Genomic DNA, 18,527 nt, shown 5'->3' on the forward strand with positions numbered 1-18,527 from the left:
GTGTGTTAATGCGCTTGATCAGTAGCAAATGCAGCGAGAAGGCGCGCTGCTCGGACCCCCCTCCAAAAAAAAAAAAAAAAAATCGAGCGCAACCGTGCGTAATAGTCGCCAAGACGCTCCTTGAAACGCGCCTGATACCTTGGCATCGGATGAAATGTAATCCCCGTTCCGATCCACCTTTAGGTTCCCCCTGAGTGCAAGTGCAGCTCGGGCACGGGCAGAAGCATCCCTCTTTGTGCGAGAAACTTGTGTTCCTCCTGAAGAGAGAGCAGAAGGTCCGAGGAGGGGAGGAAAAAAAAAAAAAAAAGTAGCTGTTGGGTGAGTAGGGGGTGTGTGTGTGGGGGGGGTGTTTCCTCCTCTCTTGAAAAAAAAAAGCTTAGAATCCCCCTTTACCTGCGTTTCCTCACTTGAGCTCGTCCCTGTGGCGCGGCAGAAACAAACTCATATGTGCCGCGTTCTGGAAGCGAAAAGGAGGAGGAGGAGGAGGAGGAGGAGGGAGGGGAAGAAGAAGAGGAGAAGCGGTCAGTGAGTGTGCGCTCTGCTGAGGTTGTGGGACTGACTCCCGACTGGTCCTGATGCTTTCTGCCTTTTTTTTTTCCTCCCCCCCTCTCATATAGCGCCGGGTTCCTGTCACGTGTGGCGGCTCCTCGTTTCGGTGCGCCCCCCCGCCCCCCCTTCCCACCTCCCGGTTCGGAGATGTTGATGATGATGATGACATTTCTCGTAGTCTCCCCTCTCTCTCTCTCTCTCTCTCTCTCTCCACGCACACGCACACACACACACACACACGCACTCACCCACGCGTTGGAGATCGCCTCCGGGTCCTAGTGAGTGTAAACAGCTGTTGCGCCCTGAGATACAAACATCACAGGGGGGGAGAGGTCGTTACAGTTGCGTGGTACTGATAATAATACTAATATATTAATGAAATTTTCAATAGGGAAGGGAAGGGGTGTTTTATCCACTTCCAATCAAGTCATTAGGTAAGGATTCTTATCCTTAAGGGTGTTTTCCAATAAACCGGGAATTAAGTTGGAAAAAAAAAAGTAAAGGCAACACACATTCCCTCTCACTTTTAGATGTCCTCCACCGATAATAAGCCCAATTGAATCATTTGAGGCGAGCCAGAAAAGCAAGTATCTGCCTAATGTGTATAATGAGATGAGCCCGCAGGCGACCATCCCGCTTATTGCGCGCCCAGAACGAAGTCCCTCACCCGGTGCCCTGAAATTAATGGAAATCGTCGGGAGAGGCTGTAATTGTGGATCGCGGATAAATCATTTAGTAATTTCAGGGTTTTCAGAGATTCGGGCCTTTAACGCCGTCCCATGCGACCTCATCAATGGAGACCATCTCGGCTTCTCCTTCGATCAAAACCACCTTGTGGGGAGCGACATGACGGGCTGGCAGTCTTCCACCCCTCGGTGACATTCAAAGGCTGGAAGCTTGACAACTCCGGAGCTCATTGCGAGGAATGATTAGGGATCGCTCACGACGTGCGTCTGCTGCATTATGGGATGTAATGATTGTTGGGGGAAGTTTCTCAATTTACATGCTTTTTTTTTAAGAAAAAAAAAAAAAGATTTGTCAGTAAACTGCAAAGGCATTTCTGGTATCATGTTTTGTTTTTTGTTTTTTTATCTGACCGGAAACTGCTCATGGTTTGTGATGGGAATATAAGTGGTGAATGTTCCTCCTTCAGCCACTAGGTGTGGCACTTAATCTTTTATGTATTTCAAGAAATCATTTTCATGTCAGGCCCTCCAAGCGCCGCCGAGGCAGCCAGCACATCACATGCTTAAGTCTTTTGAGATTAAATAACAACAACAATAATAATACTAATAACAATAATAGAAATTTGTCGGTAGCCCAGGAAGCACATTTGACCAAAATCGATACCATATTAACATTTCAAATATTCATTTTTTTTTTGTACTGCTTTTACACTAATCTGACTAACACAACATGGACATGGGTAAAGAGATTTTCTAACCGCTCACATATATGAAGCAAGGCAAGTTTCATCACATCATAATTTCATCATTGGGGCATATTAAAAAACAAACAAACTGAATTAAAAGAAAAAAACAAGTCTGGGGCGGTTGGATGGCCTTGAACAATACATTTTTTTGAATTGGAAAAAAAAAAAAAAAAGGAGGGAGATTCTTATATATTTCCTCTCCAAAACCTATAATGACCTTTGTCCTGACTTTGTTTATTTATTTATCCACCCAGAGAGCAGTGACAGACATTGTGGTCAGGGGGCCTGTTCACCACAGGCAGCACTGTTGGTTTGGATACTTCTCTAAAACAACATCTGAGAGTGCAACGTTAAGGTGAATGTGATAATTTAGGTCTCCAGCACTTTTATTTTCATGATGTGTCATGGAGCAGGGGGCCGGTAAACCAATCAGTGTATACTCTCCATCCCTCCTTTCCTCTCCTCCCTCCCCCATCGCTCTCCTTCATGGGCACAGAAGTGGAGGTGACGTAAGCATTTGGATGGTCTGGCTCGGAGCCCTCAGTGCCATAACAGCAATGAGGGGAGTTGCTGTAAGCTTTCTTCAGAGATCCAGATTTGATGGTTTTTTGCATGAGCCATCGCAGTGTTGTTGTCAAATCACAATTAATGTTTGCCACAAATGTAGTTGAAAAGTTCTGTGTTGTACATCATTTAAGGATTTATGTCTTGAATGACAGGTTTGAGGGGGGAAAAAGCCCTGTTATACAACTTGGAAACCTTGTTGCAGTAAATTTGTTATATTTGGCTACGTGACTAAATTTGACATAACTACATGAGGAGTATTGGTCGTTAAGAGTTGGGTGCCCACATAATGACATCTGAAGTTGCTTAACATCTGGATACATCTCCTACACTCAAAGGAAATGTATCAGACTGGTCATGAAAGTTTTTTTTTGATTGTGTATTTTGATCATATGCTCTTAAGGTCATATCTCATGCAGTTAGAACAGCCTAAATGGTAAATTTAATTGATATAATTGTTCCGCAAAAAAATCTATCAAGTTGCCTGTAGATATCCCTCACGCAGGGACTTTAGATCAGTTGTTGGAATATCAATAAATATATATATATATATATATATATATATATATATACACACACACACACACACACACACACACACACACACACACACACACACATTTATATATATATATATATGACATGATTTCTGGACATGTACTATTTATTGATGAAGACGTCAAATATATGGCCAGAAGAACTGTCATTAAGGATTAAGGAGATCCCGGCTTCCTTTTACAAGGACAAAAAAGATGAGGCAAAAACCTTTGTAGCCTCAAATAAATTGATTGGGGAAAGATATTTGAACTTCCTTTGAATGGTTAGAAATCTCGACAGAGATTTTTTTTCGAAATTTTAACTGAATTAACTGCTTGGCCTTTGACTAAACTCAGTGGGCTTGCCCAAAAAGTTTTATTAAAGGACGTCAAGAGAACTTCCTCTCTCAAAATCTTGATATATTTTGTCATTTAACTTAAGTGACAAAAATGCCAATAATTTGATATCTGATTCAAGGAAACACACATCCCCTTTCATTTGGCCATGTTGCTGTTACCACCTGAAAACCCTGTGGAGGGCAGCAAGGGCTGGCTTATTATAGGTTGTAACAAAGCAAATGGAAACAAACGCAAAGCTCGACAACTTCAGCACCCCCTGCCCCCGGTTTGAGACACCTTATGAGAAAATAAAATGCACTAATGACCTCCAAGAACTTGGTTTAAAAAAAGTGCTTTTACACACACACATAAACACATACATGCACACATACTTTGCTTACTTCTATCTAGTAAGTATGCAATGGTTACTGGACAGATCATGAAAAAGAGGAAACTTATACCCCTGTTCTGTTTCACTGATTAAAACACTTGCATGACAGTCTGGTCTTTTTCTTCAGGGCCAACCGATTGCACCTTCCAGAATTTGGAAAGCAGGTGTATTTTTACATAAAAAATATCCCCAGTAGTTTAACTGCAGACAACAAGAGGGGAAATTAAAGGCACATGAAGGAATGACTGCCTGTTTGTGAGTAACTGCGATAAAAACGGAGGGAGGGAAAGGAAGAGGACTGAATTATGAGAAGGTCGAAAGCAGGGAAAAGTGGGGGTGGGGTGGGACATTAAAAAGATTGTGTCCGTCTGGCTAATGGTTCTTTATGGCTCCCTCATGTCCTCAGATGGGCAAGATGACTGGCAGAGAGTGTGACCACTGGTAACTGTACATCACCTCTGTTTGCCCCTTTCAGCTAACGTCCCACTCAGTGAGACTGCCTGCCACGGTGAAGCGCACCACTTAAACACCATAAAACCAACAGACTAAACAGCCATTCATCATTACAGTGCACACATGAGCTCCATCACACACACAACAGTCTCCACCGTCCCACTCGGTGACTCAATGCACACATTAAAACTTCATCAAGTATTACTGATTCAAAAAGGTCTGACCGCTCAAACCTCAACCATAGTTTGTAATGTCCAGAAATAAGGCGATCATGGGTGAAAATGGTTTTGTTGGTTGCTTTTATTGAACTGGTGATGACTTGAACCTAGTACAAAACTGTACTGTGAAATGTGGAAAAAAAAACCTGTGACTCCATGCATACAATGCAATCATCTTCTGTGTCACTAAAATCCCATTTCCTGACCTGCCCAGGTGGGTGTCTGCAAGAAAAGAAAACTTTAAATTAGGCCATTAGTAGATTAAAAACAACTTTATGTTGTTGATTGCGGCATAAATGTGCAAGTAGTTAAGAGCTGACTTTTTCGTGTGTGTGTGTGCGCGTGTGTGTGTTCGGCTTGTAAGCGTTGGGTGGTGGTGAAGCTGACAGGGACCCTAAGCAGAAGGCCCAGATGGCAGGCAGTAAATGTTCTCTATATGTAAGTCATTTGTTGCCTTGAGGACAGCAGGATCTGTGAGTTGTTTGCAGACTTTTTTTTTTTTGTCCAATTACAAAAACTCTTTAATGAGGGGGGTCTTTTCTTTTTCTTCCTTTTTTTTTTTCGGGAACAGGACAGAGTTATGGCTTCTCTCCTGCAGATATTTCGGCGGCTAACTGTGACAGCCTTTTTAAGAGCTGCACAATTGAAAACGTGACGATCGAAGACGTGCGATGTGTCCCCGTGGCCTTAATGCTGGTGAGACTTACGGATTTAATCCCCTTTCACAAACAAAATTGTCCTCGCCAGTTTCAGGGGCCATATGAACTGAGAGCCCCGGTTCAGAGTATGTGCGTGATTATGACATTTTAGCTAGTTGTAGTACTTGAACTGTCTACATACCACTAAAAAGCGCAAGGTCAACATCAAAAACATACTTAAATGGGATGACTGGACCCTGAGCCAGACATCTGCACCCGGTCCTAAGTGCAGGGAACTTAAAGCTTTGAGTAATGTTCACCAAGAGCCAATGTAAGGGTCCACCTTATTTACGTTACTGAGCTGAGTCATTGTGCAGTCAAGCCTCGTTTTATGGTTGTTTGGAATCTACCTTGTCATTAGGCCTTTGAAGAGCAACGGAAGGATGAAAGCACGAGCTCTGTTAAACTTGCTCTTACTAGCTTATTTCGTGTAAAGAGAGTTTTGGTTGATGGTTCATCAACATTCTTCAGCCTTGTTCTGAGCTGATCATTTAAGATGCTTTGAACTGACTTTGTGTTGACCCAGCAATCCGATCGGTTAATAGATGGATGATTGCCCTCAGCGACAAACTAGGGTGTTGAGGTTTGCGTGCATTTTGTATATACAGTACGTATGTTGCTCACCTCGTTCTTCTTGCTGGTGGCCTGCTTTTTCTCGATGTTCATCGCCAACATTTGGCTGCGGAAAGACAGACTCTTGGTCTTCTCAATCACCTGCTGGTACGGTGATACGGCATTGTTCCCCATGACCACATGGCCCTTAAATTAAAACATGAAAATGGAAAACAAATTCACGAAACACTCATCTTTTGTCTTGAAGACACCTCCAACCGCAAAGTCATCATCCAGAGGACACACAGATAATGGTAGAAATATTCAGATATTTCTGTCATTCCCATTAGACTGAGCTATGACTTGCCGATTACAGAGGGCTACTCGTACTGTGTAGGGCAAAAGATGCAGTTTCAACACATAGCTGCAAATCAATGAGAGAACCCAACAAGGCTGAGCTATAGTTGTGACAATGTCCTGACAGTGTCACCTTCAATTACATCAGGGCACGAATAATGACTCTTTCTATTCTTAAGTCAAACAGGAGGACAACTGGTAGGCGACTAACATTGCTACCCCCAATTTTCAAAGGGCTGTTTACAAAGCTTTGATTAATTAGGTAAGTACTGCGCTGAGAGAACGTCTCACCAGTTTGGAGTCTATCTTGGCATCCAGCCTGGCATTGCGGATAAGGTTGACAATCCATCTCTCAGCCTCCTCAGACGTCATGTTCAGTTTGTCTGCCAGCATGCTGTTGAGAGAGAGAGACAGATACTCTGCTCTAGTCTGGTAACTTAAAGCTTAAAGGGGTTTGTTCCCCAGCTTGGCAGATTCACCTGAATGTTAAGAGAATACAGAGGAATCCTCATACAAGAAAAGAAATCAGTGGCATCGAGATCACAGAGCTCAGGGGCACATTATAATTTCTTAAAAAAAATAAAAGCAATCAAAATAATTCTCACATATTTTATTACATTTTTAATGTTTATGACAGATGTGATCATTCACAGTGGACAGCATAAGCCTCCCTCACATTTGTGTTGCCATGTGTACAAAATGCACTAAATATCTATTATGTCATAATGAACTACATTAGGATGGCTATCGCATATTACGTGCCAATTACGACTAGTGACAGCAGTGGACATGGCCAACAGAATATAGTTCAGGATAGAGGGTAATATAATAATAATTAATAATAATTTATACTTTATTAATCCCTCATGGAGAAATTCATTCTCCGCATTTTAGCCATCATGGATGAACTATGAGCAGTTGCCTGCCGTCCATCAGCGCCAGGGGAGCAGTTAGGGGTTCAGTGTCTTGCTCTACCTCCTGCATCATGCCACCCCTACAGACATTTGACCACTGCATTAAACCCATCATGGATGAACCATGAGCAGAAGGTAGCTGAGGAACAGCGCCAGTTGTGGGTTCAGTGTCTTGCACTATAGCAAATAGCTCTCAATAGCTTTTTATCTGTTAATCAATCAGGCCATTTTGGTAACTCTGTCAGTGATATTCCGTGTCCTCGTTCATACAAATGTTGTGGGAAATAACCAAAAACAAATCGAGAGTCTTTTATTGATGTCAGCTCTGTCTATAAGATGTGCCAACGGCACCACTTGAGTGCATAACCTTGTCATGACACAAGTGTCAGTCGGTGACTGTCCCTCAGCATGCAAGCCAGGCCGGGGACTGGACCGCCCTTTGATAAAGCTAGACATGAATGTGTCACAGAAAAGGGAGGAGGTATGAGGGTGGCTGCGGTTCTTTGATCCAAAGCTTTCCCCAGTGCAGCTGGCTTCCCTTGTGGCTTTCAAAATAACTAGACCCCCCTCAACTCCCAACTACCCCCCACCCCAACACACACACACATTTCCTGCCCCCTTCCTCCTGCCTGACCCCCCACCAACCTCCATGCCTACCACATTTCATATAAGAGCCCCAATAAATATCCCAAAACGCTATATGCAATGGCCACAATTACTGGAGGCCCCCTAACGTCCCATCCAGAAATCAAGATGCCACACCCAATGCCACACCCAATCCAAATCCAATGAGGCGACTACTACAGGACAAATTCGTCATTGTGTAATATGCCCTTAAATTTGGTTACCTGATCAATTGTTGCTTCCTGATCCATTAATCCCATTGAGTGGGGCTCCTTCAATTAGCTGACTACTGACCTAGACCGCTTATTCTATCAAAGTACCGCAAACGCACATCAGACTATTACTACTGATGTCAACTGTTTCACAGATGTTTACTGTTTTACCTCACTACCTCACTCATTCACACATATCATGTCCTAATTTTGTTATCTATTTTTTTTTCATCCTTGTTGTTGTCACTCCATTCTCACCCTGCTTATCCAATTTTTCCCCTGTTTGTTAATTTCTTTCATTCTGTCTTATTGACATGGTTATTGTTGCGCTGCTGTGACAATGAATTTCCCCTATGGGGATCAATGAAGTACTATCTTATCTTATCTTAACTGTTACAGAGACTGACTTCTTTGAGACATGGAAGATAATCACATTTTAAGTTTGTGAAAGTGCCAGTCTCACCTCAAGGCCACACAGAAGAGAAAAACAGGGTGCTGTTCTCATACCACTTACTTGGAAAAAGTTATAGAAAGAGACACATATAGGAACATGAAATTATATCGGTGTCCGGAGAGAACAATCTACAAAAAGTATTGCTGGATATTGAAAACAGGTTAGGTATTTTTGATGTGTGTGCTGTACTCCGGATTGTCAACCTCATCCAAGATGAACTTCTGGTCAGAGAAACAGTTTACAAGTGATGCCGGTGTTCATGTTCCATTTTAGGTCTTTGAAGAACAATGGAACAAAAACAACAAAGTAGACACAGATTAACACAAATGTGTCACTGGCTAAAGTAGTATGCTGATATGATCTTTAAGATAATACCTTATTAATCCTCATACGGGAAGTTTGTTTGTCACAGCAGCGCAACGATAACGATAAATATGAATATAAATAGAAGAGACAATGAAAAGGACAAAGACAACAACAAGGATAAAAATAGATAACAGAATGCCAACAAAGATAAAAAATAAAACTGAATTAGTCTTATTTGACATTGTTTAGTAAGTGATGTGTGATTGTCAATATCGAATAATACCTGAATCACAAACTTCAGTGAAGATTTGCATTAACATTGTTAAGCCATGCATCACATCAAAGTTATCCCTGAGGTATCATGCAAGCAAATATGCTCCCACCCCCAGGCCAAATCATCATCTCATATAACATGAAATAGCAGGACAAGAGATACACAAAATAGTATCTTTGGGGCAAAACATTTTGAACTTGCAGACCCTTTTTTGGACCGAATTAATATTACCTAATACTTTATTGAATTTTAATCGGGTGTTTTGTGGTTACAGTACTTGTATCTACCATATCATAACATAGTTTATCAAGTGTGGTAATTTTAGATACTGTATATAAAATGCAACTGCAGATTATATCCGAAGCATTATTGAGTACAACTGTTAAAAACAGAAAATGTATACACACGCAACTGAATGTTAACTATCGTTGTCTGAGATCGATTCTGTGATGAATTCCGTGAAATTTTCAGACATGAGCAACGGTGCTACTAGTGGAAAGTGTTAGTTTGGAGCCTTAAATCGACAAAATGAGGCTCTGTCATACTGAACCCTTTCAGTTTTGTGAGGTGATGGAGGAGGTGTATAATTGACTGAAGAATTACAACCTTTGTGGTATGATTCTTGTGGAAGGGAAAAAGGAAACAGAAACTGATCAACCTGCCACTCATACCACCCAAATGTAAGACTAACTCTGCTGGACAGATGATTATACTTCAGCCCATCAAAATCCATGGAAAATGATGCATGACAACAAAATAGCTCTGACGGATCATTACTGTAGACCTAACAAGTATGGAAAAAGTGTCAACTGTCTAATGACTCAAGTTTAGGTTCTGATGGATAACATATGCTTGGCGATCACGGAGTGACACTATTGTTTCACAGGAAGGCCGAATAAAGTCGACAGGCTCAAACACCACTAATGTAAACCAAACGGTCCACTGATGAATAGCTGTAACTCATATCAAAATCCAAACGTAACCAAAAATGGTCTACTATGACAGCAGCTGCGTAGCAGGGAAGGGTTGCCATGCCAATTTGTTTGGAACATGACATTTGGCCAAAGACTGAGGGTAACATAGATACTGTATGACCGCATACTGTTTGTATGCGTTGGTTTAAGTCTGGACTGAATTTCTTTGTCTTTTATATGGCAGAGTTAAATTTTAGCTGACCCTGACAAAAGAAACACCTGAGGGCCTGCTGCCAAGTTTGGTGTCAATATATCTATTATTCAATCCTCCTGTCTTCCTTCAAATGCCATTGGCAGTGGTGGATGAAATACTCTTGAAAAGATAATCTGTGAAACACTTGGGTAAATCACACATCACATATACATCATTCTACATTTTTTTTCTTTTTTTAAAACCCTTTGGACAGAAATTGTTGTCATGGAGTACACTTAACACAGTGTGATCGCAAAAATTCAGTTTAATATTTCTATTTACTGTCTAAGTATAGCACTGGTGTGAAAAGTAATAGATGAAAATTTGTCTTAATACTTGGCCCAAGTCAAAGTTGCCATGGATGAGCAGAAAGGACTTTCCTTGATCACTGAACAACTAGAAACAAAATTAAAATCCCAAGAGAGATAGCTTGATATGGGTGTAAATCTCGATGAACTCAACAACAACTAATTTAAGGGCACCAGGTAAAATCAATAATACCCAATGGCACCTTTCACTTATTGCCAAACTATCAAGTAATCTATCGGAAATTTAAACAATATTGGCTCCTTTGTAACCCATGTGAAGAAATGATTGTAGTGTAGCAGTGCTGGATGTTTTGTTTGGAAATTCAGTAAAGTGGGGGTACATGTCAGTCAAGTCCTGGTCAAATACGATGATCAAAACAAAGTTGATCTGGTTTCCTCACAAGGGACTTATGCTAACCCATAACCCCTCTAATGTGATCACTGCAGCAAAACATGAGAATACAAAACGCCCAGAAGGGCCCAGAGCCTAGGCCTGTACCCACCAAACTTCTTTAATCTAATATATAAAAGAAGGTCTGGCAATGCTTTACTCCTAGGAAGGACATTTGTGTATCAGAGCGGGGTTGCTTTATCTCATTGTCTCAGAGGCCTGTATGACAGTGAGGCCTGTACCCCTGTACAGATCTCAGAGACAAAGCATGGAATGAGGGGAACAAAAAAAAAAAAAGAGCAAAGGATAGAGATATGAGAGGGAGGAGGGAATAGGTCAGACTTAAACAACCTATACTATTGACATCCTTTGGCCCTAAAGCCAAGCAGACAGCCTCCACGAATGGTTTTACTTTACACAACTATGATCCCGTTCCTTTGGGGAGAGGGGATCACTTACATTTCGACCCCAATGCTTACTCTGGCTCCTGAGCTTTCGACTTCAGGCTAGGGACTCCTGTGGGTCTCAATACCAACCTCACACTTAGAGAAAGGGGTCAAGAAGTGGGGTCTAACTCTGTTAGGGAGGAGGATGGGGGATCTTTCTCAAAAGTAGCCCTCTTCTCAACATGCCTTGCCTAAAATGAGTGCATTGTTAAACACTAACATATGATAGTATTTGGGAGACTCCAAGCCATTTGGAGCAACCTCGCTTTGGGCTTGGGGTAAAATAGATTTTTCGGGGAAACAGAAATGATTGTGTGGTCTTTTTAATGACTCAATTGTGAGGTGGAAAGATCTTCGGTGTGGCATCCAAATACACAAAACCCTCGTTCCAACTACCAGTGAGCTGCTGTGTATAAATGCTATCTAGTTAAAAATAAATAAATAAATAAAAATCAGGTCTCGAGCGTCGGATAACAACGTCATAGGACAAGTGTGCGTTTGAGGTCACAGTTGGGTCTCACACTGACACATTCAGGGATTGACTGGGGGAAAAAACATAAATCAAACTGGGAAACAAAGCTAAATTGGAAACATACACATGGGACACTGAAAAGTCTAGACAAAAGGATGTGTGTGCATGTAATTTAGGCACAGGCAGAATCTCATTTTCACTGCCTACAGTACTTTTTACGTAAGCCTTTATTGCATGAAACAACTCAATTACACCAACTTCTGGTCTAATTTTGAGTCCCGAACTGTGGGCGAAAGGCGGACTAAATATCTGTGAAACCATCATGGCCAGCAGCTGTAAAAATGTCCTCATTAAAAACAGCCATCAAATTCATTTGAATCCACGCTTGAGTGCAGAAGGCTTCTGGGTAGAGGACTAATGACTTGGAATTTGGGTGTCTGTCAAAAATAGGCATGTTCTGCCCATCGTCATAATGCTGCCAAAAATAAACACGGAAATCCCTGAAACTGCCTCTGATATGTGTTCTGTTTTCAAACCTCAACAAAGATCCAAAAACACAGAAAAAACTGGAAAAATTGCAATTTGACTTCCTCTTTCAGTGTTACCACTAACCTTTGTGGTCCTTAACAAGTAAATGGATCCAATTGCAGAAAGACTGCCAAAAAAGAACCAGGACTCCTAATCAATTCCAGACAATCTGCAACTGGAGAGTTCGACAGGCCGTGATCATGTTCCATGGTTCAACCTTGACTATAGTCCTCCACGGCTCTATATAACATTGAATGCAATCATTTTCGTGTCAACAGAAGTAAATCATTCCCTCTTTCCACCGAACATAATATGTTTGTTGACCATATTTAAAATTCTGAGCTTTCCTCACATCTGCAGCATTTACATTACGACTTATCCACAATATTAGGCCTTGGCAATATAATGTGTGCGTGTGTGTATGTGTGTGTGTGTGGGGGGGGGGGGGATACAATACAAGCTGTAGACACATCAATAATAATAAAATAAAAAAACACATTCCACAAAATGTTTACTAATTTAAATGCCAAAAAGAAAAAAATAAATAAATATTCAACAAATGTACAACCTTTTATTGCAGGAGTATTGCAGGAGCAAATCTCAACTTTACAGTGCAGCAACGAAAGCTTTCTTTCCTTCTTTATTACCTTCTTTCTTTCTCTTTTTTTTCAATTCCATTGCCGCAGGAGGCAGAGCAATTGTCTCTGGAATCGAACATTCCTGGTTCGATTCCCGGCTCCTCCTAGTGTCTCGAAGTGATTGTTGAGAAAGACACTGAACCCCTAATTGCTCCCCTGGCACTGGTGGACGGCAGCCTACTCCTCATGGTTCATCCATGATGAGTTAATTGCAGAGAATGAATTTCTCCACAGGGATCAATAAAGGATACATTTTTAATAATTATAATTATTATTTTTCAATTCAAGTACTTGTTTTGAGTTAAAGCGATTTAGAGGGAGAAAATACTGGGCTTGGTTCATTATTGAGGGAGAGCACTAAGACTTGGAAGTGCAAAACAGCTGCAGTTGGGAATCTGTCCGACTCCGAACAAAATATGGAAAAGGATTGGAAAACCAAGCACAATTTTAAAAATACTGGAATTTATGGTCTGGTTGTTTGGCATTAAACGCTTGGTTTTGGTTCAAATAATCACTGCTGTTTACACTTGCCTATTCGATTGTCACATCTATAGCTGATGCTGATCAAATGAAATTAGTGTCGACAGTCCAAAAATAAATGATAAAGAAAAAAATAGGACAGGTCGGCTAGCATTTTCTCTTCTTTTTAACTTAGTTATAGTGATTTAATTCAAAATAATGCGAGTGATAGGTAACAACTCCCACGAACAGCTTGATATAAAAATATATTTAGCCAGCACCATCATTGACAAAAACATAATGTCTGAGGGTCGACATTTCCCCCCACTTTAGCAAAGAAGTTGCCGCCAAGGCGTCTGTTCATAACACCACCTTTTATAAGAGCAGAAACTGAAATCACTAGTTAATTGTGTCTTTGGCACAGTTGAGGGTAAGTGGCTCATAAGGGTGAATGATCTGTCTTTTTTTTGCATCCGCAAGAACAGCAAAAAGCCAAATCCTACAATCTTTCCGAATCTCAGACAACTAATTCAATTTGTTGAAGTTAACAATTTCTTGGTTTTAGGTAGGTATCCAAGGTCAATATAGTACTATAATGCTTAAAGTACAAGTTCGTAGAGTAGGAAACATTTGGCTTACATCTATTAAAGGAAAAAGAGGCGATCTCTTTCAGTCTGCAACAGCAGCTGGTTGCATCTAAATTCCTTGAAACGAACGTCTTTCTATAGGAAACACTGTCCATGAATTGACCTTAAACAGGTGGTCTTGAAGACCTGGAAGCAGTTAAACCTCACAATACCTAATCCTTAAGATGTCCAAGGTGAGTGTGGTTATGTGTAGAGGGGGCAATAAACACTTATCTGTAGGGAAAATTGCACTAATCATAAAATCCAATACTCAAACTTATCGTGCATGTCTTATGATGTTGTTGGTTTTTGTATTTTTGAATGGCAGTGTATTTTCTTGTTTAAGGAAGTCAAGATTAATAAATGTAGCTGATGTCTCCATATAGCACCACAAAAGATCACTACAGCATGGTCAATTTAGTTTGACGGGCGCAACTGACCTGATGCTAATGCACTGGTGAATTCTGCAGAAGGTTTCAAAAATAAAGAGACGGGCATTCTCAATGAAGTCCTCCAGGCAGGCGACAAGGAAGAAGTCATTCACAAGCACCTGAAAACAGAAAAAAACATATCGTGCTGAAGACTAACAAAGTTTGATTTCTGTTGAGATTAGCTCATGACAATTTGATTGCAAAGGAATAAGATTGAGGCATTGCTTAATTTATTCCAACCTTTGCTTAAGGTCTTTGCTCATGCGCAGATGTTTGTGAGAGACTATATTTGTCCAGATTTAAGGCAAACTGTAACTGTTTACTGAATTGTTATTTGGTCTCCGAGATTCAAATCTGTGCATGTCTCCTGTGTTTAACTGACACATGGCAACTTTTCTCTTGATTTTACGCTGTCAATGTTTTACCATGCCAGGAACCTGGGGCAAAAACAGGACTTTTGGCTACCTTACCCTGTAATGTCTATTCAAGTTGTTTTTCCTTAACTGCTAAATCAAAAAATAAACCACAATAAAGTGTAGAGAGGTCAGAAGCCCTCAGGAAATTAAGTGATTAATTGCAATAGAAAATCTTGAATGGACCATGGCCAGATACAGTCTCTTGGCATCTGGAAAGTGTAACCCGTTTATTGTAATTGTAAGTTAATGCAAGTTTACACGGGGTCAGAAAGATCCTATTGTCTTTATTCAAGATACCAAAACACGGCTTTCCTCCGCTAATGCAAGGCAAGGCAAGGTGGCCTGTACCAATACACTTTCACTCCTGTAAACACTGGAAGCCAACAGATGACCACATTATCACTGATGCCTGAACCATGATCTGGTGTGGTGGTCCAATTTAAACTAATGAAAGACTGGCAAAATTCACCAAATTTATCATCTGATCAAGGCTGCCCCCCAAAAGCAAATAAATTCACCAATGATAGCAAGTCAGCCGTCCATATGGAGTGACGCCCGTGCCCTGTTACAGTACAAAATTATTCCAGCTCTCTTGACACCACAGCAGATGGCCAAGTCATCTACTTCAACTATCATAAATGTTCACAACCCAGCAATGGACCCAGAGGTGCCACAGCGTGAAACACTCATATTTCCCAGTACTTGCTGCATTCCAACTCTCCAGTAAATGCTAGTTCATATCACAGGCCTCAATCTTCAAAAGTTCTTAGAATTACCAGCTGCTTGCAGAGAGTTGCTATCTGCCCAGAGTTCTGCTTGAATAAATCCTAACTACATGACACTATCAGGCACAGCACATTTCAGCTAAGACAACACTTATCTAAGGCTGATAAACTTTGAACAGTTAACTGCCCTAATTACTGTCATCTGAGATTCAGACCACAAAGCTTAAACAAATTCTGAAAGGAACATGAAGAATTCTTTTATGCGCCACCCAAAGGCCTGAATATAGGTAGAGCTATACTTTTCATTCTTTGACATGCAAGCATCTAACATCTGACAGTGATTCCAGAATTTGGTGGGAAAAGCAACACACACACACACAGACGCACACACGCATTGACAAATGCACAGCTTGAACTGTACAATTTCAAGAGAACATTACTATCCACTTGGCCAAAACCATTGTGAAAGGTACAGAGAACTGAAGACAGGGGAACTGAAATGAGTATCCCTATCTTGCTTTTACAGGAATGAGTAAATAAATGTGTCACTCTTCTCAGTGTCTCAAAATTGATGCATTATGATAGCTCATCAAGATGAGAGTGCACCCCAATGGGGTATTCTTTTACATCAATCATTCCACGGTCTCTGAAACACCCTTGTACTTCTGAAATACTGCATTTTTTGAAGGCTTGGGTGTGGATTTCTTCAAGAAAAAAAAAGCTGCCTCACTGACTTCAAACAAAACCATTTTGGGGGAAATGTTTGCCGACCATCACAGGTGATGCGTTAAAAGGGCTGTTAAACATTTTTGGAACCACCCACCTTGTTAGGGCAGCTTGTGAGCTGAATAAGGTCAATAGAGGGCTTTTTGTGCCTACTGGACATGCTCTGATAAGACTGACAGGTAGTATAGTGTTAAAAGCACCTGAAATTACTTGACCTGAGAGCTAGATGGTATTGAGCATCTGTTTCACCCACAGTGGAGTCTGTGTAAACAAAACCCTATGAGAGGAGGTCAAGACAATACAGAGAGGTCCTAAAAAGTTCATGGAAGTGTATGTGCAGGTTCATGTTCGAGGATGGGTGTCATGTCTTGGTTGAAAATTGACACAGCTCAGACTTTGTTGCAAAGATTTTATTCACACATAACCCTTGGAGGCAAATCCGCGGGAAAAATTAAATTTGTCTTAGAACGTGAGACCTAATGTTTTGCTTTTCAAAAGATATAACAAAGTAAAAAAAGAACATGTGGGAAAAAAAATGATTAGGGACTTACTTTTTAATAAAAAGATAACTTTGGAAACTGTGGTCTATTGGAATGAAAAAATTATGACATGGAACCTCTAATATTTCTCCTGTGAAAAGCCAATTGATCAGACCATTTTCATTGCAGGTGTTTAAGGGGCAGGACACCTGCTAGGTATAATAAACTTATTACTCTCCATCAATGATGCTCACAAATAATGAAAGAGTGATTATAAAAGCTGTTGTTTCTGTTGCAGTAGCATATAATTTTAAGTAAAATCATACATATTTTACTGGTGTTTCATTGGTTGTGTTCATACTATGGAGTATCTTTGAATCATTCAATATCAGCCAAAATAATAATTAAACAAACCAATCAAATAAATGAATGGACTTTGTGTTATCTCTTTTGTCATTGAAGTGGTGGTCAAATGTTTGTAAAAAAAAAGGGAAAAAAAGTCTGGATAGAGTGAGGATCATATTAAAATAATCCTTCTTTACATTGGAATTATTTAAATGTCATTTTCATACATTGTGCTATTTAAGTATCTTGACATTTCTAAAATTCTAATTTCAGTAAGTTCAATAGAAAAACTAAAATGAATAAACAGCTGTATAAAGAGCCATGAGAAAATGGGCCTTGGAATTGGAAATTATACTAATGCATTTGAAATGCATTGAGATTTCCATGACATACTGTAGCAACATGATACATGTTGTGATACCTCTAATTTTTATATTCTAAATGATATGCTGAAAATGCAGACATTTCCTGTGCCTGTTTTTTTTCCTGAATTACTCAAAGTGTCACATTTAAAAGACATGTAAATGACATCTGATGTATTTCAGCAGCTTGCTTCTTTTTAAGAAAAAACAAAGAAAAAAACACACGAGATTATCCAAATGTCAGTTTTGAACCAAAGGCTCTGATGCTGACTTTACATGTTGGTACGATAGATGCCATGACTAATGGCAGAAATATGATATGGGAGGAGTATAGATGCAGTACATTATAAATATCAGTATTGCAATCACAATAATATTACAAGAATGTTAGGGGGGAAAAAAAGCACCAAAAGGCCTGTCATTCCAGTAAAATAAAAAGGCTTTCGATTGGGTAAAAGTCATTATTCTTTTTGAAAGTGTTAAGTGTGAGTGTTGTGTGCAACAAGCGTAAACACTTATTGCAAACAGGACTTGGAGGCTTTGATCCTTCTTGCTGTTTTTGTCTGCGATGTAACAAAATCCATATTTATTGCACTACAACTCATACTTGTGTTTTGCTATTGTTCCAACAGCTGGAATGAGAAGCTCTTACTACTGGGACCGTGTCACTTTATTGCTACTGCCTGCTGCTGCTTTGGGAAATCTACTGCATTCAGAATAAAACCGCAGCAAAAGAAATTTTGGATACTTCAAAATGAAACTGATTTTGCCCGACAACTTTTTCCCCCCTGGCAAAAAACATCTGGCCAAAAGTGCCTCACAGACCAGATTAGACAATTTGCATGACTGGATTGAGATCAGGTGACTGACTTGGTCATTGAAAACTATTCAATTTCTTTGTTTCCAGTATGTCTTGGTCATTATCCAACTGCACTAAGTTGTTGTCTTATCAGTTTTGAAGTTCAGTTTAGTTGAACTGAAGCGGAGAGCAAAGCCCTGTGCAATTCAGAATTAATCCCGCTACATCAATCCACACTCACATCATCAATAAAAACAAGTGACCCAGTTACTTTGACAGTCATGTATGCCGTTGCCATGACACTTCCTCTACTATGTTTGACAGATGATGTGGGAC

The 18,527-nt window shown here is 40.3% G+C and overlaps 2 protein-coding genes across 3 annotated transcripts in view; both read right to left on the minus strand.

Annotated features, from left to right (window-relative positions):
• The window catches only part of rspo2 (R-spondin 2), a 61,688-nt gene extending 61,125 nt beyond the window's left edge, over positions 1-563 (minus strand). For both annotated transcript variants that reach the window (XM_086154637.1, XM_086154636.1), the window contains exon 1: positions 139-563. The gene's annotated coding sequence lies outside the window, so the exon portion shown is untranslated. The remainder of the gene's footprint in view (positions 1-138) is intronic.
• A 3,983-nt stretch (positions 564-4,546) lies between these two features.
• The window catches only part of eif3ea (eukaryotic translation initiation factor 3, subunit E, a), a 33,782-nt gene continuing 19,801 nt past the window's right edge, over positions 4,547-18,527 (minus strand). Inside the window, exons 10-13 of the mRNA XM_086154638.1 lie at positions 14,349-14,458; positions 6,381-6,483; positions 5,805-5,939; positions 4,547-4,704 (exon numbers count right to left, since the gene is read on the minus strand). Of these exons, the coding sequence (XP_086010764.1) occupies positions 4,669-4,704; positions 5,805-5,939; positions 6,381-6,483; positions 14,349-14,458 (384 nt within the window). The 3' untranslated portion in view covers positions 4,547-4,668. The remainder of the gene's footprint in view (positions 4,705-5,804; positions 5,940-6,380; positions 6,484-14,348; positions 14,459-18,527) is intronic.

The sequence above is a fragment of the Fistularia commersonii genome, chromosome 11 (assembly GCF_037954325.1).
Source record: "Fistularia commersonii isolate RoL2024-O1a breed Wild chromosome 11, RoL_Fcom_v1.0, whole genome shotgun sequence".
In the NCBI taxonomy this organism is placed as follows: Eukaryota; Metazoa; Chordata; class Actinopteri; order Syngnathiformes; family Fistulariidae; genus Fistularia; species Fistularia commersonii.